General features: G+C 28.6%; 3 protein-coding genes across 9 annotated transcripts in view; all 3 read left to right on the top strand.

Moving 5' to 3' along the window:
• Nucleotides 1–194: 194 nt before the first annotated feature.
• Nucleotides 195–2,094, top strand: LOC149894666 (uncharacterized). The gene is made up of 2 exons (XM_090067199.1): nucleotides 195–907; nucleotides 1,337–2,094. Exons 1-2 carry the CDS (start codon nucleotides 196–198, stop codon nucleotides 2,092–2,094), a joined length of 1,470 nt encoding a protein of 489 aa, XP_089923325.1. The 5' UTR covers nucleotide 195.
• Nucleotides 1,816–5,108, top strand: LOC149894665 (uncharacterized). The gene is made up of 2 exons (XM_090067190.1): nucleotides 1,816–2,907; nucleotides 3,097–5,108. The coding sequence occupies exons 1-2, from the start codon at nucleotides 2,307–2,309 to the stop codon at nucleotides 4,488–4,490; spliced, it is 1,995 nt and encodes a 664-aa protein (XP_089923316.1). The 5' UTR covers nucleotides 1,816–2,306; the 3' UTR covers nucleotides 4,491–5,108.
• Nucleotides 5,109–10,319: 5,211 nt separating this feature from the next.
• Nucleotides 10,320–24,285, top strand: part of LOC145192119 (mutS protein homolog 5-like) — a 16,011-nt gene continuing 2,045 nt past the window's right edge. Inside the window, exons 1-19 of one of the 7 annotated variants that reach the window (XM_090081369.1) lie at nucleotides 10,320–10,658; nucleotides 11,425–11,548; nucleotides 11,694–11,771; nucleotides 11,868–11,930; nucleotides 14,249–14,373; nucleotides 14,619–14,725; nucleotides 15,493–15,611; nucleotides 15,801–15,985; nucleotides 16,312–16,374; nucleotides 16,992–17,120; nucleotides 17,240–17,312; nucleotides 17,567–17,676; nucleotides 17,859–17,942; nucleotides 18,491–18,536; nucleotides 19,918–19,959; nucleotides 21,208–21,304; nucleotides 23,554–23,649; nucleotides 23,801–23,927; nucleotides 24,076–24,225. In XM_090081369.1, the coding sequence (XP_089937495.1) occupies nucleotides 10,422–10,658; nucleotides 11,425–11,548; nucleotides 11,694–11,771; nucleotides 11,868–11,930; nucleotides 14,249–14,373; nucleotides 14,619–14,725; nucleotides 15,493–15,611; nucleotides 15,801–15,985; nucleotides 16,312–16,374; nucleotides 16,992–17,120; nucleotides 17,240–17,312; nucleotides 17,567–17,676; nucleotides 17,859–17,942; nucleotides 18,491–18,536; nucleotides 19,918–19,959; nucleotides 21,208–21,304; nucleotides 23,554–23,649; nucleotides 23,801–23,927; nucleotides 24,076–24,225 (2,055 nt within the window). In that variant the 5' untranslated portion in view covers nucleotides 10,320–10,421. The remainder of the gene's footprint in view (nucleotides 10,659–11,424; nucleotides 11,549–11,693; nucleotides 11,772–11,867; nucleotides 11,931–14,248; nucleotides 14,374–14,618; nucleotides 14,726–15,492; nucleotides 15,612–15,800; nucleotides 15,986–16,311; nucleotides 16,375–16,991; nucleotides 17,121–17,239; nucleotides 17,313–17,566; nucleotides 17,677–17,858; nucleotides 17,943–18,490; nucleotides 18,537–19,917; nucleotides 19,960–21,207; nucleotides 21,305–23,553; nucleotides 23,650–23,800; nucleotides 23,928–24,075; nucleotides 24,226–24,285) is intronic. The other 6 variants (XM_090081376.1, XR_016450620.1, XM_090081403.1 and 3 more) reach the window with 6 other exon arrangements.

Genomic DNA, 24,285 nt, shown 5'->3' with positions numbered 1-24,285 from the left:
GCATATTACCCTATAAATATTGATGAAATGTAACGATATAAGTTTCAATGTGGCAGTAGAAAGATTGGCATGACGAGAAAAAAATACAACTATTTTTTGATTTTTAAGTGAAGAAACCAAAACAGAACCAATGATATCTTAGGAGACTGTAAATTTTACGGTTTTCACTTTTTTTAAAGATATATTTTTACATTTATGGCTGAATTTCACCGCGAACGGACGTGTTTAAAGACGCTTATTAAAAAACTTAAAATAATGGCGAAAAACTTTACACCAGCACAACTTAAAGAAATCCTTGAAAATCATGAGAATACTATGATGAAAATTTTTAATGATCGAATTGAAAAAATGGAAATTAAATTTAATAACTTAAAAGATGAAAACTTTAAGTTAAAAAAAGAATTATCTGAGGTACAGAAAGCTGTCGATTTTATAAGTAAAAGCTATGATAAAGTAATAATTGAACTTACAGAATTAAAAAAAACAGAGTCGAAAAAATCACCAAATCTAAGTAACATTGAAAATGAAAACAATAATGTAAAAGAGAAAATAGCAGAACTAGAAGACAGAAGCCGTAGAAATAACTTGAGATTTGTTGGGATTAAAGAAAAAGCTAATGAAACTTGGGAAGAAAGTGAGCAAAAAATCAAAGAGTTCCTTAATACAAAGCTTAATATACAGGAAAAAATTTTAATAGATAGAGCCCATCGAGTCGGAAAAGAAACAGGAAAAAACAGATCAATAATTGTTCGATTTCAAAACTACAAAGACAAAGCCCTAGTGTTGAACAAATATACGACGATGAAGCTTTGGAACGAGCGGTTGTACGTTAACGAAGACTTTAGCGATTTTACAATGGATTTACGAAGAAAGCTTTTCAAAGAAGCGAAAGAAATGAGAGCTAAAGGTATGTTTGCTAAAGTAACTTACAAGAAATTAATTACACGTGACCTATAACTATAAAGGAATTCTTTTAATATTCTATAATCAAGTTTAAAAACAAACATGGATGAGTACGAATCCTTTACTTTTAATTTTCATGATAAATTCTTAAAATCAAATCTTAATTCAGATCCAGATGTAAACTTTTTTAACGATGTGAACACATGTTGTTCTTATCTTTATCCCAACAAGTTAAAAGAATTTCTTAATAAAAATGGCACTGAAAATCAAAAAATCAGAATCCTTCACATAAATATTAGAAGTCTTAATAAAAATTTTGAAAAGTTTTGTGATTTTTTAGATGAAACTGAAAACATTTTTAATATAATTTGTTTAACAGAAACGTGGATTTCTTCGAATGACTTTAAAAATAATTCTATTTTCCATCTTCCAGGTTTTGAAACTATCTTGTTAGAAAGACAAACAAATAAACGGGGTGGAGGAGTTCTGATTTACGTTAAGGAACACATTGAGTATAATATTAGGAATGATATGTGCGTTTCTGACGGCGATAAAGAAATCTTAACTATTGAAATTTTAAACAAAAAAAAAAATATTCTATTAAGCTGCTGTTATAGACCACCTGTTGGTGCGTCTGAAAATCTTAGTTTCTTTTTACGGCAAAATATCATTCACAAAGGTAGCAAAGAAAACAAAATTACTTTTATAATTGGTGATTTTAACATAAACTGTTTAATTTATAGTAAAGATAAAAAAGTAAAAAGTTTTTATGATGAAATATTTATGGCAGGAGCGCTTCCTTTAATCAATCGCCCTACTAGAATAACCAAAAATTCAACGACGTTGATTGATAATATTTTTACCACAAATATTTATAATAAGAAATTACAAAAAGGAATTATAAAAACTGACATATCCGATCATTTCCCCATTTTTCTAACAATCCACTCTGTATCCTCTAATAACCACGAAAGACAAAATGTAATAAAAAAACGTGTCTTCAACGAGAACAATATAAAATCCTTTCAATACCAATTATCACTTCTGCATTGGAAACATATTAACTTTAGTGATGACGCAAATACAATATATAATAAATTCTTTCACACTTGTCCAAAATTGGAAATAACTACTCCGAAGCTTCCCGAAAAAACCCTTTGGAGCGGAGTATCTACATATGTTCCTGATTAGAAAAATGAAAAAAATGAAATCCTTCATGACCGTCCGAGCGAGAAATTTCAGTTTAAAAAATAAGATTTTTGCCAAAAAAAATTTTAATTTTTTTTTTCAAAATTTGATGAAAAAATCAGTTCTTAAGTATTAGTGGCACATCCCTAATAAAATATTGAACCAAATTTCGGGAAAAGGCATTTTAATGACATATTCATGTTTTCATTCGTGGAATGCACAACTCAAAAATGCCAAACTCAGCAAAAAATCATGAAGACTGTCGGAAGTCAGTTTGTCTCCTCTGTATGAAAAAATGTTCTAGGGAGCTAACAAGTTTTCTTAAAGACCAAGTCAAGAGTCTGATTTCTCAGGATGTTGACTTTTGTGACACACGAGTCCCACTTGGAATGTGTGATTCTTGCAGACTGCTTCTGAGGAGAAAGAAAAATGGTGAGAATGTCTCTGTCCCTCCCATTTTTGATTTCTCATCTGTCATCCCTAGGCCTGAGACAAGAGGACAGCAGTGTGATTGCATCATTTGCAAAATTGGACACCTGAAAGCATTGCAAAAGCACCCATTTGAAATGCCACAACAGCCTTTACCATCCCAAGACCAAAGAAGATGTTCTGATTGCCTCTCCTTAATTGGAAGAGGAGTACCTCATCAATGCAATCAGTTCACATTCAGGCATAACATAAAGATGTTGGCATCAAAAGATTCCAAAGTCAGTGAACAGATTGCTTCAGCAGTCATTTCATCTAAAGAGGCTTCTCCTCATGGAACCCTAAGAATAGCACAAAGTGGTGGTGGGCGACCTTTGCCAATTACTCCAGGTAACAGTAACTTGCAAATCTTTTATCTGATAGTAATTAAAACTTTGTCATTGTCTTTGTCTTTTACAAAAGAAAAAACCTTTAACAAATAAAATTTGCAGTTCAAATCTAAACTTTACTTTCCATAAAGAAAACTTGGTTGTTTATGTGAAAAATTTGCTCCTACTCATAGCAATGTTTTTAATACAGGTGCAGCAAGCGCAAAAAGACTCTTTGGTGATGAAGTAGTTCTAAAAGCCCAAGACCTTGCAAACATTCAGACAAACACAGGGCTGTCTAATGCAAGCGTCAAAAAATTGGCCTCAACATTGAACCATGTTGCACAAGCCAGAGTTGTTGAACCTCGATTCCGGGCAAAATTCCATCAAATAGGTACACAACTATCTGAACATTTCACTCACACAAACATAACTGTGACACATGAAAAGTCTCAGACAAAGAAACAAATTGTGGTTCACTGCAAGAATCTCTCTGAACTTCTCAATGATGTCTTGCTCAAAAAACAAGTGTATAAAGAGCACATAGTCAAGCTTGGAATTGACGGTGGTGGTGGTTTCCTCAAGGTTAGCCTTGGGATTCAAGAAGATAAATTGATTTCTCAAGTTCAAGCTCCACCAGACAAGAAGACACTTACATCTTTTGCAGCAAAAGACAGTGGTGTGAAATCTCAACTTCTTGTTGTTGTAGCAGAGGATGTACCAGAAAACTATGAGAATTTGAGAATAATACTATCTCTCATCTTCTCTGAGCGAGTTGACTTTCTTCTTTCAAGTGACCTGAAGGTGGCAAACCTTGTGTGTGGGCTTCAGTCACATGCCAGCTCACACCCTTGCACATGGTGTGACATTGACCACAATAGGTTATCACAGAATGGTAACTTTCGAACCTTTGGATCCATCAGAAGATCTTATGCCTCATTTAAAGCAGCTGGTTTAGACATGAAAAAGGCTAAACAATTTCAGAATGTGGTGCATGAGCCCCTCTTGGATTTTTCTGACAATGCACTTGTTCTTGACATCATACCACCAATGGAGCTACATCTCCTTCTCGGTGTAGTGAACCATCTGTTCAAGGCACTAAAGGACTCCTGGCCTGAGGCTGAAGAATGGCCTAAAGCTCTTCATATCAAAGAACAGCCTTTTCACGGAGGGCAGTTTGCTGGGAATGAATGCCGCAAACTCCTCAAAAATGTTGACCTTCTTCAAAGACAAGCAGAGAATTGTTCAGCTTTTCATGTTTTTCCATTCATCGACACTTTGAGAAAGTTTGATGCAGTTGTAAATGCCTGCTTTGGAAATCATCTGGATTCAAACTACTCAAAGAAAATTGACCAATTTCAACTGGCTTTCCTCTCCTTGCCAAAAGTAAGTGTGAGTCCAAAAGTCGACACTGTCTTCTTTCATGTCAAGGATTTCATTGATCGTCACAAAAAGTCTCTTGGACCATTCAGCGAACAGACAACAGAAGCCCTTCATCACAGTTTCCGAACCCACTGGGAGAGATACAAAAGGCCTCTGGGTCATCCAGACTATCCAGAAAAGTTGCTGAGTTGCATAGTAGATTTCAACAGCAAGCGTCTTTAATGCAAAGTTATCAAGAAAACATCGTCTCTTTGTTTCAGTTTATTTATGTTTTAGTTTTTCAAAAAAGCTTGACTAACTAACATTAAAGCTGCCCCCAACTCAATTTTTTAAAGAGTACATTGTTTTCTCACATTGTTTTCTCACATTATTTCTTTGTTATGTGTTCATAGAATAAAAAGAATAAAAGCAATCTACAGTGGACAATTGTTAAATCATTTTTAAAAAAATCAAAATTAAACTTGCTAAACAATCATTTTACTTTTGATTTTGAAGTTTTTTAAACATTTTAGTGACTTACCCATGCATCAGGGATCTGTTATGTAGTGTAGATCAATGTTTAGTGAATAAAAAATGTGTTTTCTTTTGATTGCAAAAAAATATTTTTTGTCGCAATTTCTTACATTTTAAAACTAAAATTTCTCGCTCGGACGGTCATGAAGGATTTCATTTTTTTCATTTTTCTAATCAGGAACATATGTAGATACTTCGCTCCAAAGGGTTTTTTCGGGAAGCTTCGGAGTAATTATTTCCCATTTTGGACAAGTGTGCTTTGATACGTTCTTCTCAATATACAATGCAAACTTTCCACTTTGTGAACAAATAACAAAAAAAAAACCTTGAATAGTCCATGGATTACCAAAGGACTTAGAAAATCCTCTAAAATCAAACAGAAACTATATATAAAATATTTAAAAACAAAATCAGATGAAAACCATCAAAAATATAAAAATTACCAACATTTATTTGAAAAAATTCGTAAAAAACTAAAAAAAAATTATTATTCAAATTTAATAAGTAAATTTAAAAACGACACAAAAAGTACTTGGAGAACGTTAAAAGAAATAACAGGAAAACAAACAAAAAATTCAAATTCCCTCCCTAAAGTAATTAAAATAAATAAAACAAATATATATGAACCAAACGAAATTGCAAATGAGTTTAATAAATATTTCATTGATGTAGGAACTAAATTGGCAAGTAAGATTCCAATTACGGAAAAAACGTTTAGTGATTTCCTAGAGCCTATAAACAATTCGTTTTCTGTAGATAATTTATATTCTGACTTATCTTTTGATGAGTTTGAAAGAGCTTACAAATCTCTCAAAAGAAACAAAGCTACGGGTGCGGACGAAATAAATGGTAACATAGTCATAGATTGCTTTGAAAATTTAAAATGTGTTCTTTATAAAGTCTTCAGGGCATCTATACAGCAAGGTGTTTTCCCCGACCAATTAAAAATAGCTAAAGTTACTCCAATTTACAAAGAAGGAAAAAAATCAAATATTAGTAATTATCGCCCTATCTCGGTTCTTTCAACCTTCTCGAAAATTTTAGAAAAAATTATATACAATAGAACATACAATTATCTTAATCTAAATAAACTTCTATATAAAAATCAATTCGGTTTTAAAAAAAATTGTTCAACTGAACAAGCCATTACACAATTCATTCGTGAAATCTCCAATTCATTTGGTAGATCACAATATACACTAGGTATTTTCATTGACCTATCAAAAGCATTTGACACGGTCGATCACAAAATTCTACTTAAAAAACTCAAATTTTACGGAATTAATGGCAAATTAATAAAATGGTATAAAAGTTACTTGACAAATAGAAAACAATTTGTTTCCTATGGTGATTATTTTCAAAATAAAAAATTAATTGACATAAAATGTGGTGTTCCACAGGGTTCTATTCTAGGTCCACTTTTGTTTCTAGTCTATATAAATGATTTAAATAAAGCTTCTAACCTTATGAGTATCATGTTTGCCGACGATACTAATTTCTTTCTTTCAAACAGTGACATTTATGAGCTTTTTTCATATATGAATAAAGAACTCAATCACATCTCCAACTGGTTTAAGTGCAACAAGTTAACTTTAAACATTGACAAAACAAAATGGGTCCTTTTCCACTCTCTCGCAAAAAAGCGCTTTTTACCAAGTAATTTACCTAAACTTTTTATTGATAAAATTGAAATAAAAAAGGAGTCGGTCACAAAATTTTTAGGCATTTACATTGATGAAAATATTACATGGAAGTATCATATCGACTTTATTTCTACTAAATTGGCAAAAAGTATTGGAATTCTATATAAAGTCAGATACTATCTAAGTAAACAAAATTTAATTCAACTCTACTACTCATTTATTCATAGCTATTTAAATTATGCAAATATTGTTTGGGGAAGTACCTCTAAAAGTAAGTTGCGAAATCTTTACCGTCGTCAGAAACACGCAATGCGTATAATATGTTTTGAAAATCGTTTCTCTCATTCAAATATTTTATTTAAAAGCATTAAAGCACTCAACGTCTACGAACTTAATGTCTATAATATCTTATGTTTTATGTTTCGTTGTAAAAGTGAACAACCATTGTCGATTTTTAAAGATCTTTTTACCCATAAAACTATAACCAAATATCCTTTACGAAATAATAATTTATTACTTGAACCCTTTAGTCAAACAAAGTTTAATCAATTTTGCATAAACTATCGAGCACCATATTTGTGGAACAAAATTGTTGTTCCAAATTTTGATTTGTCAATTTCATTTTCAGTTTTTAAAACTAAATTAAAAAACTATCTTCTTTCTACTGGCAATATATATAAATATTTTTGAAATGAAAAATTATTTCACTCTGGATAATTTGTAGTATTATTTTCAGTTTTTGTTAATTCTACATTGTTACTAGTTATTAAATCAATTGTATTTTTATTTTATTATATATACACGTTTGATATATTTTATATGGTTCTGACGACAAGATCTTTTGGATCTTCTTTCAGATACCAAGTTTATGTATTGTTATATTGTTGTATTACGATTAATAATTGTAAACTAAAAAGGAAAAAGAAAAGAAAAAATTTATATATTGTTTGTATATGCAAAAATACGCACATTTCTCTTTGGCATTGAAATGATATAGCAAGGGTTACTTTTTGTTTAGCTTTAAACTATAGTTCTATAAAACTATGTAATTAAGACCTTTTTAATTCAATACCTTTATATTCTAAGGATCACAAAGAATTTCTTGACAAAGTAATTGTCTGGAAATTCTTGAAAGTTTGAGAAAACGATTATCTTCAGATTAAAATAACCAGCAATCCAGGTTCCAATAGATACTAGGAAAAAACTGAAGAAACCTTGACAAAGTTAGAATTAAAATGGAATGACAGTAACCGAAAAAAAATGAAATTTTGATCAAGCATGAGATTGAATGAAACACCGAAAAACTGAGGAAATGTGTTCCATATTAAATTCATCCGAGTTAGCACTTACAACTATGGCCGCCGAGAGGGGGGCGGTGGTGGTGGTGGACGGGGAAGATTCCCGGGGCCCCGTGTAGGTACAAACAATTTTTTAAAGTAATTTTCAAAAGATTTAAATAGTTTTGACTTTTAAAAGAGTTAATTAACTTTTATTTTTAACTTTCAATGACCAGAGCACACGTCTTTTGGTCCTGGGTATATAATTGATCATAATGAGGGCCCCTTAAGAAAACTTCCCAGGGCCCAAAATTTCTCTCGGCTGCTATGCTTACAACTCAAACGATTCTTTAAGCTTCCGGAGCAGGCCATGCTGCAAGTATTGCTAAAAGTTTAACTTGGACCTCTCAACAACTAGCCTGTTAATAGTTTCTAGCTCATTTGAAGTTTGCCACATTAACTTGTCTAATTTAAATGCCACATTGAAATTAAGTTTCTCAAAAAACTTATGTTCAAATGAATATTTGTTGATTTTTTTTTATATTGAATATTGGAACTCTAATTTCAAACTCGGATTTCATGATTCAAAAACATATTGTACAAAAATTTTCATGTGATTCTACTGATTTTTCGACTTTTGGGCAGGTTTTTCAAGACTCCTCCCATTGTGCATCGTCCCATTGTGCATCTTTCCATCGTGCATCGCCCCATTGTGCATCCTCCGATTGTGCATCGCTAGGATATTACTAATGATCATTAATGCCATTCCCTTGAAAAACGCATTTGACTCCAAACTTTTAAAGCCAAGATTTTACTTTGCGTTGAAAAAACAAAAAAGTTCCCTTTGTGTTTCTATAAATTCCAACCTAAAACACTAAAGATACGATATGTAAAATTGAACTATTTACGGTGGATAAACGACCAAGAATCGGTTTCTAAATGTTTATTTTCGTAAAAGTCCGATCCCTGCATTTGTTCACCTTATAAGACACAGGTCATTGCAAACAGTGATTTACAAAGAAAACGCAATGACCTAATATGAATAAGCAAAAAAAGAGATAAAGAAAATACAAGTATAACATTAGAATTAAATTATTTTCATAATAAAACTAGAATTTCAAAATATTTATATAGTAACACCCAAAAAACAGACTTTTAAAAAAGTTGAGATAAGTAAATAAATAATAAGACATGTACCAGAAAAAATCCTCGCGGATGTTTTAAAGGATATTTACTTAACTATAGTATTTCGATATTGAATGTTATATATTTTGAAAGTATATATATTACTAATCTTAAATTTTACTTAAGTAAGTTTGTTAAGTTGTGTACTTGAGAAAGCAAGCACTTTGCGTTTTACACTCGACATCATCTTTTGCACGATCTTCGGCAGGATTTTCTTAGTCGCTCTAATCTATTTTGAAGTCTTGGATGTTTTTAGCTTCTTTTATATTGAACCTCAGTTTTCCGTTGACAACGACCCAATATCTTTTGATTGAACGTAATTCGGGACAATTTTCTGGATTGCAGTGTTTTTAAACGAAATCTGCTTTATGTTCTCTAACCCAGTTTAAAGCTGTCCCAGCGTAGTGACATGATGCTAAATCTGGCTAAAATAATGGATTACCCATTTGAGATCTTTAATTCGGTGTTAATCGTAACCGTAGTCGCAAGCAAGAGCTTTTTTCAGCACATTCACAAATTGTTTGCCAAACTAAAAATTTTTTAACGAACTTTTGCATTCCTATGCATTTATATTTAGAATTCAATTTTTTGCAATTAATTGCTAAGTAATACTGCTGTCCTGGAAGAGATCAGAAATATGCAGCACAAAAAATTTAATCATCAATAATCAAGTTTAGTTTGATCCATAATCAAACAAGATTTTTTAGCACTCAATTTTTTATTAAGCAGCTTTGAATGACGAATTGCAATATTTTCTTGTTTTTCTTCACGACGAGGAACTTTTTTCTTTTTATAAGATTTATAGCCACAATTTCTCTTAACTTTTTGTTAGGTGGAAGCACTTGCCTTAAGTTTATTAAATTTGTTATATAAATTATTTATTTAAAGTTCGAACAGAAATCTTCGGATTTCTATCAAAAGTATCTTTTACTTTTTTTAACAAGGTCTTGTTGAACGATGGAATTGTTCAACCTACTCATCAAAGCGATCTACGATATAGTTTGAAATAGTTCTGACTAATGATACCGTTAACGAATTTTACGATTTACATTAATAAACAAAGCGAGAAGAAACTTACAAAATTATAGGCCACAGAGATATTTTCTATTATTGGTTAAAAAAAGAATTCAGAAATGATTCAAAGCTGATGCTTTTCGATATTTTTGTCAATTTGCTTTTGTTTTTTGGCACAGCATCTCGCGCGATTTATTTATATAGAACTTCAAAAATGTAATTAAGTTGCTTTGAAAATTTTTCCCGCAAAATACGATTTCTAGACAGTCTTGAAAAGCTAATAAACAAGCCTTTACTAACTATATAAGATGTAATTGCACTAGTTAATATTCATTCAGTTCAATTACGTCTAATAGTAATAGCATTTGTTAAACATCTCATATTTTCAAATTATATTTGTTTTTTATAATTTGCAATTTATGTTTAGTGCATTTTTAATGTAAATAATATCTCAGATAGAAAAGCATGAAGGATGGATAAAAAGATCAGATGAAAATTAGATTAAAAACACAACAAGAAATATGGAAACTAGGAGTGATGTTGAATTAGACGTAAGAAATCCTATAGAAGAAAGCGATCTTGGGAGAAATTTAGTTAAAAAGCAAGCAAATAAAAAAACTTCTCTAGTATTTTCACAAAGTTGTGAATCAGCTTCGCCAATCGCAGGAGTTAGAAATAAAAGTAATGATGAGATGGCTGATGGTGGTTTTTTAAATGATAGCCATGAAAGAATTGATCAAGATGAACCTCAGAAACAAGTAAACTTTTTTCTTTGAGTCTGTTTATCCAAAAAATTTTTAAGACTCTTTAATTTTTTTTTTTTTGTGCATGTACATGTGTATGAGAAAGAGTGAGAACAACAAGTAACAATTTTTCATTTCTGAATAGTAAAATTTGGCCATAACCTTTTTCAGAAGACTTGCTTCTATAGTTAGCCTTCTAGCATGTGGACAGTCACTCTACATCCAGACAAATGGTAAAAAACTCATGTATTCCTCTTAAATGGTAAAATGCATTATAATCAAAAAATCTATCAAATTATAGCCATTTATGAACAGAAAACTTTATTAACTAAGTAGCTTGTTGTGGTTTTTGAGTTGTTTCTTTGCCAATTGTCTGGATATAGAGTTACTGTCCCGGTGCTAAGGATCTGAGCCTATGATCTAAATATATATATTTTAAAGACATTTTCAATCAATAGCAGTTTTTTTAACATTCTTTCTTGTGTAAATAAAACAACTTTATGCTTCTAATTTATGTGTGTTCAAAATAGCATTTTGAGATTATATATTTATAAAAAAAGATTAGAAAATGTTCATTAAGTGGTTTCTTTGGTATGGATAAAATGTAATGCCATAATTAAGTTTGAAGTTTTTAAAGTAGAAAATTGTATTCTTTAATTTGAGTTAAGTTGAAAAGATGTTTATATTAATATGCAAACATGTCTTATATCTGCCATTTGTTCTAGCATAAAACCTTTTTTTTAATATGTTATTTAAAGTTGTTTCTGAACTATTTTTTTAGATTTTCATGTCTGTTGTGATGTTTGGCTTTCGATTAGGTGCAGCTTACTACAGTACAGAGACATCAATTGTTTATATGATCCCTGATGTTGCTGAATCACAAGATCATCTTTTCCTTCATAATTGTACGTCTAAAGTTTACATGTCTTAATTTTGCTAAACTGAATTTTTTTATTTTATTAGAAAATCAGAGTAAGAAGAGTTCAGCAAATTCTAGAAAGTTTTGAAATTTATTGGTTTTTAATTTGAGTTCATTTTTTGTCTAAAAAGTGCTATCTCAAGTTGAGCCTAGCTGTGTAGTAACAAGTTCAAAACAGAAAGAGTCTTTTATTGAGTTTTTGAAGAAAGGTTAGCATGATTAACTAATATTTGATATAAAGTTATTTGTAATTATTTATCTTTTTTTTTTACTTTTAAAAAATATTTACATGTTAATTTTTTTAGAACAAGGTGATCAAAATGGAGAAACTAATTTAAAGTTAGATGTACTTCCAAGCAATTTTTTTGGTATAGCTGTTTAAATATAGGTGTTCATTAATCTGTTTAGTTTAGGCTTTGTTATTTTATATTTTGATCATGTAAGTATTAGTATAAGACTGCTTTATTCAAAAAATTTGTAATGAGACTTTGTATTCATTCTCATAATATTTTTGAAATTACTTAAGATATCCATTATATTATTCATGCAACCATGGTAATGTGGTAGAAAAAGCCATGTTACAGATTGGAAGTTTTGAAACTCAAAAGTCTCAATAAATATTAAAATTGATACATGGAGGGTAAAATCATGTTGCCATGACCATTTTGGGAAAAAATAGTTTAGTTAAAAATAGAATAATAAACAAAATTGGCTTGTTTTTTGTTCTATCAAATCACTTGCCTAAGTTGTTAGTTATTTTCCTAAACAATTTTATGGGTATACAATTTTGAAAGCAGCCATTGTTCTTTTGTACAGTTTCACTCTTAACTAGAGACAAAAGAATATTGTGTGCCATTTACAGAAATTAAGTTTTTCTATATTTTTACATCAAACAGAAGAATTGGGTTTATCTTGGTAGGTGTCAGAAAATACTTTATAAGAATTGGAGAAAATTCATGGGGAATATTCAGAATAAAAATCTTTTCCAATGTTGTTATATGAGATCATTTACTTTATGTTAGGAATGATGTTTTTTAAAAAAACTGTAAATTTAAATGTCTGAAAATTTACATTTTATTATTTTCTTCAATATAAGGATTTTGACTTTTTTATTTTTTATTTTTATTCTTATTTTAAACTCTAACAATAATTTGCCATTACCTTACAATCTGACTCTGATATTTCAGTTGGATAATTTTAATGTCTTTGTGAAATTATTCATCCTCATTAATATCCTTGTTAACATCCTTGCTATAGTATTTCAGGATAATGATTTAAGCGTTGGTATGGTGATAGTGGAATTTGTTTTTCTTGATTTGCATATTGTTAATTCTTGATTAAATTATTATCTTCAATTGAGGCAGAGCTCAATCTGGAGGAGTTGAAAAAAGATTTTATGTCAACTAATAAGCCTAATAAGATTTTCACACCAAGCACCATTTTTTTCTGCTCACCAAGTGCTTTTTTTTTTTTTTTCCCACTAAGTTTTTATTTCTTTATTTGTTTTTTGCCAATCTCTACTGTCCTTAAGCAAAAAAAATGTCAAGCTTTAAATTTTTTTAAAAGGTAATTTTGCATATTTAACAGTTGATTTAAGTTCACATGTAAAATTTCTTAGTCAAAAACATAAAGAATAGTTTTTATATAGATTGCTTTAAATTTTATTTTATTCATGGTGTATAGATGTAACACTGGTCTTGCAATCTCTTTTTTGAACTTAAAATACTGAAAATTTGGATGATGTGAAAATTTGACATATCAGTATAAAGTAAATCTATAGTTTTGTGTTACTAGTAACAAATCCAGGTGATCAGCAAGATCAATATCAATTGTATTTGGATTTTCATTTTTGAATGATTCAAAAAAATTATTTTTTGTATTCTTCCATCAAGGTAATATGCTGACCATTTTAGCAATTTCCTCATATTGTTAAGCTAATTTCTCTCCAGAACAGTTTTTCAGCTTGAATAAAAATTTATTGGCACTCTTTTGTTTCAACAGTTAAATATGTTCTGTTTTGAGCATTCATTTTGCCTGCATTCAGCATAAAATAACATGATAAAAACTGTTTCTACATTAAAATTGCTGGCTGATTATAGCCAGATAAAAGTTATGACCAATAGGGAAATAAATAAAACATTGTAACAAATTAACAAAAGCAGATGAGTATTTGTTAAAGTCTACTTATATTCTATTAAAAAATAATATTACAATAATAAAAAATATACCCTACTACCAATGTCTAACCAAATTTTTCATTAAACTTTCAAGTTAGTTTGGGAAAATATTCTGAATGAAAAAATAAAATATCGTTCTAACTTTTTCCAAATTTATTGCATCTTGCTCTAAAGAAATCAAAAGAAGAGCAAAGCATTGTTTAACTTTAAAATGATGGTATATGTTTTGGGCACATCTACACACATTTAGGCACATTGATTTTTTTTCATATTAAAAAAAAAGAAGCAGCTCATTACAATTTCTTACTCATATAATTGTGCAGGCTCAAAATAATTTTACTTTCAAGTTGATTTATAAGTATTTACAGGTATCTCTAAGTATTCTTAAACTTTTGACTAATAGTGTTGATTAGTTTAAAATTTCATAACTGAGTTTTACAAATTCAATTTGCATACAATAGATACTTTAAAAATGTTATCAGTAAGTCATTTCCTCTTTGCTATTTTAGCATTTGAATCTTGCAAACGACGGATACTTGCTATAAATGGTCTCTCAGGTCTATCAAATAATTCAGATGATGAACACCGAATGATATATTTTTCATCACTTCTTAATTTTGATAACACAAGTATGGTTAGTATGCTTTGGTGGAATATAATTTTTTTGTAACTGTAAATAAGCATCTTTTTATGTCTCAAGTTATAGTTCCATGTATGTTATTTCTTTCCTATGTATGCTATTTTTCCCATATATAATATTTTTTGCGTGTATGTTATTTTTTCCTGGTATATGTTATTTTTATTAACTATTCTCACAAATATGGGGACTTCCTAGATACCAGATCATTTTTTTAGTTGTTTTTTTTCACAAATTTGTAGATTGCTGCCACAGGTGCTCTCCTGAAATATCTAGATCAAACACGAGTTGGATTGGAGTTAGAAGCTGGAGTTCAAATACCTATCTTGTATTTGAAAACTGTATCCATGTATGCTATATATACATATATATATATATATATATATATATATATATATATATATATATATATATATATATATATATATATATATATATATATATATATATATATAAACTAAAGCATACTTTACACTACTAAAAAAAATATTTTTTTTTAGTAGTGTAAAGTATGCTTTAGTTTTTATTTTACACTATGTAAAAAAGTGTAAGTTGAGGTTTTAACGTTATATTGTATTAGCACTATAGAATAGACAAACTTTAATATCTATGTATTCAAAGGGTTAAAACAATTATGATTTATAACAATTAAATTTAGCCAAATCAGAAAAGGTTAAGTTTTAATCATTTTCAATTTAGTTTTTTTTTAAAAATAAATTTGTAATTACAATTACATTTAAAAATAATTACATTTTGATCCTCTACAATGAAAGATAAAAATTTCTACAAAAAACAAAAATTACAAAAATTCTCAAAAAAAATATTTTTGTAAAAATATTTGTAGTGGTTCTCATCTAAGGAACTTTCATGTGCAATTTTGTTTCTAAGTCTCTAAGTAAACAAAATGAATATTCAGAAATGTTGCATTTATTTAATTAATAAAGTATATTTTGGTTTTATTGTAAGTATAAAGAAGTTTATCTTATTATTACTTTAATGAATGAGTTGATAAATTTTCTCTGAGCAACTTGATGATTTTCATGTTCATTTTGTTAGGGTTTCCATGAAAACTAAACTTTTTTTTAGTAATGAAAACTAAACTTACTTTTTTTTTAGTAATAATTTGATGTTAATTGAAGATCATGTGTTCTCAGCTTTGCAGATTTTCCAAAAAGAATTACATCCTTCGGTGTATAAATCTGGCTCTTGTGCTAAGGAGGGTCTCTCTTTATTTGGTAAGTAACATAATTTTGTATAACGAAGTTTATGTAAGCTAATTTGCTCAAGCAAAATCAATTTTTAAATTATGAAGGTCATGAGTAGAAGGTAAAACATTTAGTAATTCTGCTTTATGCTATATATATATTAAATATCACATTGGTTAGATGGCTTGGAAATTTGACTTTTCCCAAATTTTGCTTTAGGCATTATGAATAGGACAAAGTCACAACAAGGATCTGCATTACTTCGTGACTGGTTTCTTCGGCCCAGCAAGGACATTTTACTTATTCAAAATAGGCTAAAAGCTGTGAGTTTTTTTGCTAATTCACGCAATATTGAAGTTGTTGTTGCACTTCAAGATGCATTGAAAAATACTAAAAACATTCTGGTGAGTTTTTACATGAAGTTGTTTATAATAATTCATATAACTTATTTATGTCTTAAAAAAAAGTATAAAATCATAATTTAAAAGCACAGCAACTTGCTGAAGTACAAAGAACAAATTGATTCGCAAGTGCAGAATAAAAACAAGTTTCTTCATCCCCAGTTTGACATGGGAAACTTGGCAAATAATTCTTTTTTTTTTTTGTCAGATCTCCTTGCACTGAAAATTTTGTAATTTTTTTACATTTTATTTTTATTCTTGTCTACATTTCATGGCTGATGATTCCACTAAGCATGAAATGTATTTGCTAAAGTCAACTATCTTTTTAGAGAATTTTATCAAAAATGAAAACTGCAGCTGTTTCACTGAATGACTGGCAAACCCTATACAAAGTTTGTATTTCCAGATACAACCTGAGTTTTTGAAAGAAATTTGTTGTTTTAAACCAAGTTGTAAATATTTATGTTAAATTCAGATATGAGCTCATTGATTTATTTTTACACATTTAACTGTTCTTAAAAGTCTTACATAAATTGCAATTCTTACATATAACAAAAATAAGAAGCAATAAGAAAAGAAATTAAATGCAAATCTTTTTTTTTTTTTTGTATTAAAGTATTTAATCACAAAAACCATTAAAATATTTGAAAGTAAAATTAATTACTAAAAATAAATGTTCTAAATTTTTTAAAGTTAATCAAAAATAAAATAGTCTTAAATAAATTTTATTTTAAGATTTGAATTTAATTGTGTGTTTTAAAACGTTAAATTTTTGAATTTTAGCGATTTGATGAAAAATATTAATTTGATAAAATTCACAAATTTAAGATTTTAAGTGCTGCATACAATAAGAATCATACGTGGTGTTTAAGTTTCAGTTTTTAAGATTATTCACTGTTCCTTTTACAGTTAATCATAAAGAAAATTTGTCCAGCTGTTTTTTTTTTTTTTGTGAGTGGTTTTTAGTTTGAACTCATATTTCACAAAATTAAATTATTTGATTTTTCAGACGTTGTTCAACTCAGTCTGTATAGCAGACATATGTAAGCGGCTGCCACAAGATATTAGTGTTGTCTATAAAGTGTGTGAAACATTCACTGAAAAGCTACTTCATATTGCTAACCTCATGAAACAAATTGTTAGTATTAACTTTAAAATTAATTTATATTATATAAAATTTATATTAAATAAATTTTATTATAGTTGTAATTGTAATCTTGATCTCCGTGTAGTCATATTTTTTTAAATATATATCAGATTGATTTTGAAGAGTCATTGTATGTCAACCATTTTGTAGTTAAGGAAGGACTGGACCCTCAGTTAGATGAAAGTAAATTTTATCAAAATTTTTTCTTTTTTTTTTTTTTTAAAAAAAAAAAAATTTTAAGTGTAGCTATTAATTCCATTACTCTTGTTAACTACTAATAGATGCTAAAAGATAAAAAATCATTTCTCTGGTTTTTATCTGTAAATAGTTGTAATTATGATTTTGTTTTGCCTAATTTTTAGTCCCTTAGGTTTCTGAAAACTTGATTTGCTCATTTATCTTATTATTTTACTTAATTAATTTTTTTTATTTTTAAGAAAAGCAAACTTTTGATGGCATTCCATTCCTAATGACACAAGTAGCCCATAAAGAACTTAATAAATTGAGTGAAAGCATCACGAAATGCAGTGTCACTTATCTGCCACAGGTGAATATTCTCATGTTAATCTGTAAAGAAAAAGAAAAATGTTTTATGAAACAGTTACATAGCAAAAATTAACATCATTACCATGAATTTTTTCTGAGTCAAAAATTAACATCATTACCATAAATTCATTCTGAGTCTAACAATCCTTTTACCCCTTCACCAATTCAATAATTTATTTCTAGCTTGGGTATCTAGTAAATATACCATTAACTGAAGAAATGAAGCAGACTCACAATTATGAAGTTGATAAGAATTTGGATTTTAGGGTATAATTTTTTGTTTGTAACTTTCAAATAATTGTTTTTTTATAATCTTTTTGTATTATATTAGATTTATCATTAGTTTCTTCTTCCCTGGGTATTATCAAGCTATAACAAGTAGTAATAACAAAAAGTTTATTATAGTGTTACTGTTACAGAATGTTCTAGATTTTACAAGTAAAAACTTTTTGCCTTACATAATCCAAATATTTCATGAATTGACACAAACACATGGAAATTCCAATTTTTTTGCTTGCAACAAACTTATGCTATTATTGAATATCTTGTCAGTTTCTAGACATAAAAATGATTTCTTAGTTTATTTTTAGTAAGTATTAGAGATATATTGGTTTACAACTTAAGGTTTGTGTTAAAAAACAGTACTTGCTTATTATTTTCAGTTTGATTTAAACTACAATGTTTTAAAATAATAAAAATACAAATATATTACCTAACTTAATGGAATTTTCTTCTTCAGACTAAATCTAGTTTTGTTAATTTATTTGTGTGTTTAATTCTATGTAACTTTTTAAATGTATTATCAAAATTTATAGTTTGCCACAGAAGAAGCAGTTTATTACAAGTCTTCAGGAACTGAAGGTTGATTCTCTTTATTTAGTTTTAGGAGTTTAAAAAAATAATTTTTAGGAGTTTAAAATAGTTTGTTTTTTTTTTGTATAGGAATTCGTTTTAAAAACTCAAATTTTGTAAGACTAAAGACTGATTTTACAAGGCAAAATATTTAGCAATTTACAACTATTTAATATTAATTTTTTTCACAACATTTTTACCAGTATTTTTGATTATAAAGTCTGAACATTTAAATTACAAAAAAGAGACACCGTGTTCAAATACAGTGCAGCTGCAACCAAAATTGCTTTCTCATGGAAAGATTAAGGCAATATCAACTTTTATAATTCACTGCTTGCTGATCCCAAAATCAACTAGGGTACAGAAGAGGAGCAAGGAAATCAAAACTTACATTCATTGGATGACTAGCAGCTCAAATTTCCGATTCCAGGATTAGTTTTCAATGCAATAGCTTCCAATACCGGGTGAATAGGTTCATACTCATTTATTGAGAGAACTTTCCAGAAAGAGCTTGTTTGGATTGCTTGTCACATTGCATGTTTGAGATAATGCTGTCAAAAGTATTATGTTATATTTTGTTGTTCCTGAGTTATCAAGTGGCCTGGAAAGAAAGTTCATCAAGTGGTTTTCATAAATAAAGTAAACTTTGTGTCAGTGAAAACTTTCTACATGCAAGCACTAGCCACATGTTCAACAGGATTACAGAGAACTGCTTGAACTTTGTCATATTTTCCTCATAGATAATGGAATCTTTAGATTGAGAGCATTACATACTGCCAGATAGATGGCTAAGTATTTATCTTTTCAAAAAGCTGAAATTCACTGCTTTTAAAGGAGCTGGAGTACCCTAAAATATTTCTGCTACTGGCTAATGCTTCTAGACTTCACAAAAACCCAGAGAAAATAATCAAAAAACCTCTAAACAAAATGTTTTATCTGCATCAAATATATTTTTCAGAAGCACTTGAACACTTGCCATATTTGATTACTGAGTTAATAAAGAAACCTAAGACAATATGATAAACTTTACTGGTCTACCTAACTCAAAAGCTTTTAGTTGTCTAGATATAAAAAAAAACATTAACTTTTTTCATTCTGCCCCACTTCAAACATACATCATTCAAGTTTGATAACAAATCTAAAGTCTAAGTTATTTTGAATCAGTTTGGCAAAACAAAAAAAATTCCCTTTGTAAATGTTTAAATAAATTGACTCCAGCAAAAAATGTGCTAAGAAATTGTGTGTAGCAAAATATTTCACCCCATCAAAGTCTTTAGATATTTTTTGCAAAGCTTCTAAACATTACCTGCAGGGTAATTCATATTTCATTAAAAAATGTTATTAGTAATATATTGTAACTTTTTTTAAATATGTGGTTTTGTTTTTATAGAGTTAGATTTAAAAGTGGGAGACATCCAGTGTGAAATTCGAGGTAGGTCTTTTCAAGTGGTTTTTAGTATAAAAAAAGACAATAGAAATTAAAGATAATTTTAATCAAGTTTTTTTTAAAAAAAGACATTAGAAAAGAAATTCACATTTTAATCAAGTTTTATTTTTTTTATTTGTTATGCTTCTGTGTACTAACAATAATTTTATTTTTAATTTTACTCAATTTCTAAAAAAGATATTTATTTCTGATTTTAATCATTGAAGCTTACAATTTTTAAACATGGTTTGTATTTTACAAACAGCAAATTATTTGAATTCTATTAGTTAGAATTTTGTTATAAAAATTATTCTGAATTTTTTTCTTTTTAATCTAGTTGCAAAGTAAATAATCAAAAACTGAGCTCTAATACTGACTTAATAAAAACTTATTAAAGGTTTAAACTTGAAGAGTTTGAAACCATTTTATTATTAGCTTAAACCATTTTTACCATTCTCTTAAGCCCATTTCATTTTGGAAAAAAAAAAAAAAAAAAAAAAGAATTAAAGGAGCAGTGATTCAGAAGTTAACTGAAAGCAAAATTTTTGTGGTTAAAAAAATTAATTTTTTACAGCTTTGTAAAAACTAAAAAAAGAAAAGAAAAATGAGGAAAAATTTATCTTAATTTAAAAACCAATTTAATTAGAAAAGTGTCTGTATACAATGTTGTGGACTTGTTTATCTTTTTTAAGATTTAAATTAAATTTAAAATCAAAATAAATCTTATTAAATTTTCTTTAACACTATCTTCAAAGTATAAGTTGACTTATGCTTCTCATATTGTGAATATGAGAAGCATAAGTCAACTTATACTTTGAAGATAGTGTTGATGAAAGTATTTATAAATGTTACATTTATACCTTTGTATATTAAAGCTTAAAATGGTTAAGTAAAGAGGAAGTAAAAAGAAATAAATTTTGATGAATAAAAAAAATACCAAGTGGTTGTTCCTTTTTGAGATAAATTCAAACTCCTGTATTAGCAATTGGGAAAATAAATATTTGGCAACACTTTTCTGCTTTCAATTTTTGATGAGCATCATTTTTGTTAACTAAAGTTTGAAGTACACACATGTATCTTTGCAAGAAATCTCCATTTAAATTCCACTTTAAAAAAAAAAAAAAACCTTTTTAAAAACGTAGTCCCAAATAAATATTTAAAAAATAAAAAAATTAGTTTTTATATTTCTTTTTATCAAAATTGTATATAAGCAAAAAACTTATGTTGAAGAAATTTTTAATGAAATTTTTTTAGATCATGAGACAGCTATAATGCACCGTCTACAAGACGTCGTCCTTGAATACACTGGTACACTAATAAATGTTGTGGAATTCTCTGCAGAGTTAGATTGGTAATCTTTTATGGATGATTTTCTTTAAGTTTTATTTTAGAATTTTTGTTAAAATGAATTTTATTCTACTGTTATGGCTTTTTTTTTTAAAAAAAAATGTAGAAATTAGTTATAAACTTAGTTAAAATTTGTACCATACTTCATTCAGAACTGCAGTCATTGATTGCTGTTGTTTACTACTCCTCCTTGTGGTTTTCGTGTTTTAATCTGATGTAATTAATAAAATTTAAGACGACTTGTTTATTGCAAGTTGAAAACGAAATAGTGGTTGTTGTCTAACAATATTTTTAAGAAGAACATTTTGAAAACAAAGGATTGCTTTGAATAAAAAAGAAAAGAATTTAATGAATTATAAAACTGATGTACAGATGTCCCATATTATACATTTTGTATTGAAAAGAAAGTACAGATTATTGCAAATAGTTACTGATATTTACTAATAAAATGCAATGACCCAGATATGATAAAGAAAAACTCTGTCCTATAAAAATCATAGCAGAGTGTCCAAAAAAAAACAATTTTTCAAAATTGTCGAGTCTCTACCTAAAAATATTTCTTTGGATAAATAATGAGAAAACTCAAAATTCCTATCTGAATTGGTTTAGGGGTGGCCCATGACATCCAAGCTTAATTTGTTGAGATGTGTAACCTCCTCAAAAGTGAATATGATGGCACAGAACAACATTTCAACAACCACAAATCTCCTTTTGACACTCATACAACCAGAAGCAGTAATTTCCTCTGGTTAATTGGTTTCCAATGTGAACAGTTAACTGGTGCTCAACAACAACATCAGACTGAGATATGATATGTAATTTTTATATTACCATTAATCAAAATATATTCCAATTTGTGAAAGTGCCTCTGCAGTTTAGGACCAGTTAATGAAGTTTTTAGTGAAAGACCTTGCTACCATACAAAGCATATTTTGATTAAAATAGAGGGGCTGTACCAGGAGTACAGGTGTTTGATAAAGCATTGCTTTAACTTCTTAAGGAAGAATAAAAATAACAAAATTAGCCAAGTACTCATGAAAGCTAGAAAAGATATTTTGATATAAACCATGCCCAACCTGAGCCAAAAATAAAAATTGGGGAAGATAAAGAATTTTTCTGCAAAAGTAGGGACCCATTAATTTATTTGCAGCAGTTGACAGAAAATTAATTTACAGTCTACTTTCAGCTGTTATCAGGTTTAATGATTTTTACATTCAAAAGATTTAGAGAGAAGTAGAACAAATTTATTAACGAAGAGGCAAAGTTTCAAGGAGTTCCATTAGTAACAGCATCTGATGAACTTAAGTCATTTATCCACAATTAATTGAGTGAAGCACACAAGTGTGAGAAACTAAACTATAAGGAATTTCTTAACCTTGATGGCTTGTATACAGGTATGAATATTGAATTTAACATTTGAAAGCTGGGAATAATTCATTTAGCTTGCTGGATAGGTAAGGCCATTTTCAGAACATTTTCAGCTGTTAGTCAGGTTTCAGACATTTGACATTCATGGTACCTTAGATCTGAGCTTGCTACACTAGCTCTGTTTTTAAAACAACTAACAAATAAAAGTCAAATTTTTAAAAAATATTACCCTAGACCTTGGCTCACATATGCTAACATTACCTCCAATGAGCATCTCAGATCATATCACAAACATTCTTTGAGGTCACTTAAATTGATGATGGTTTCATATAGCAACATCATTGATTGATGCTATGATCACAGTTGATAGCCTGGTGTTAGTCAACAATGTGAGGCACAATAGCTGTATCTTCTGCAAGTTATGGAAGATCACCAAAAACCTTTAAAAAGTGCAATTTAAAGGAACTTAAGAATTGTAGAACTGTAAAATGTACACATTAACAAAAGCCAATCTTTGTGCTCCTTTTTTTTTTTAATTAGTTTTTAAAACTTATTAAAAAGCCGTGCTAATTTGAATTTTGAGCCCAGTTTGAACATAAACACTAAGCATTTATGTATTGTAAGTAAGCCAAAACTTTTACTGTAAAGGAAATGACTTTGATTTCAAATCTTATTTTCTTTTAAAATGGTTTTGAGACACCCTAAACCATAGTTCTAACTTTCAAATGATGCAGTTTAAAAAAAGTTATCTTTTGGCTTATATTATTTCTTACTGCTACTTTGTCATCTCAATCTCTTTTCAAAATAAATTTGAAAACCTAATTTTAGAGCAAAGATGGTAAAACTTTGAAAGGGATTTTTTTATAGTGACTCATTTTTTTTTAGTATTCTTGCATTGGCGGTCGCAGCAAAAGAATTGAATTTTGTATGTCCTGAAATTGTTAATAGTGAAGAAAATGTAACTTTTATCAAAGGAGGAAGGTATCCTCTTTTATTTTTGTAATTCTTATATTTACTTTTGAATATTCTATTTACTTATGGAAAATCATTCACCACTAAATTACTAATTTAGTGGTGAATGATTTTCCATAAGTAACTACAATATTGCTTATTGATGTTTCATTTTTTGTAGGCATCCACTCCAAGAAATGTGTGTCAATCAGTTTGTAGTCAATGATGTAAAGTTAAGTAAGTCTGATGGAAAAGTAATAATTTTAACTGGTCCAAATGCTTCTGGGAAAAGTGTCTTGATGAAGCAGGTTAATTTCATCTTTTAACACAGTCCTTGGCCGCAACTGAGGCTGTTTATTTTATTTTTATATGTACTTAAATGTAATAAATTTATTATTAAAATTGTTAAGTTTTTGACAAATATTAAAAAATAAAGTTTTGAAAATTTGTTCATAGGTTGGTATTATTGTTTACTTAATGCAAATTGGAAGTTTTGTTCCTGCTGAGTCAGCAATTATTAGCATTAAAGATGCTATTTATGCAAGAATTCATTCACTAGAAAGTGTGTCTGTTCCATTATCTACTTTTATGATTGATCTAAATCAAGTAAAGAGCACCTTTATCAAAATTTTTTTGTCTTTTTTTTGCTTTTTCAACTTTTTAAAA

The sequence above is a fragment of the Hydra viridissima genome, unplaced genomic scaffold (genome assembly GCF_058129835.1).
Source record: "Hydra viridissima isolate aposymbiotic clone 2 unplaced genomic scaffold, HvirCarnegie_v1 scaffold_1, whole genome shotgun sequence".
In the NCBI taxonomy this organism is placed as follows: Eukaryota; Metazoa; Cnidaria; class Hydrozoa; order Anthoathecata; family Hydridae; genus Hydra; species Hydra viridissima.
Note: the sequence above shows the minus strand (reverse complement) of the source record. Positions and strands in the feature narration are given on the sequence as shown.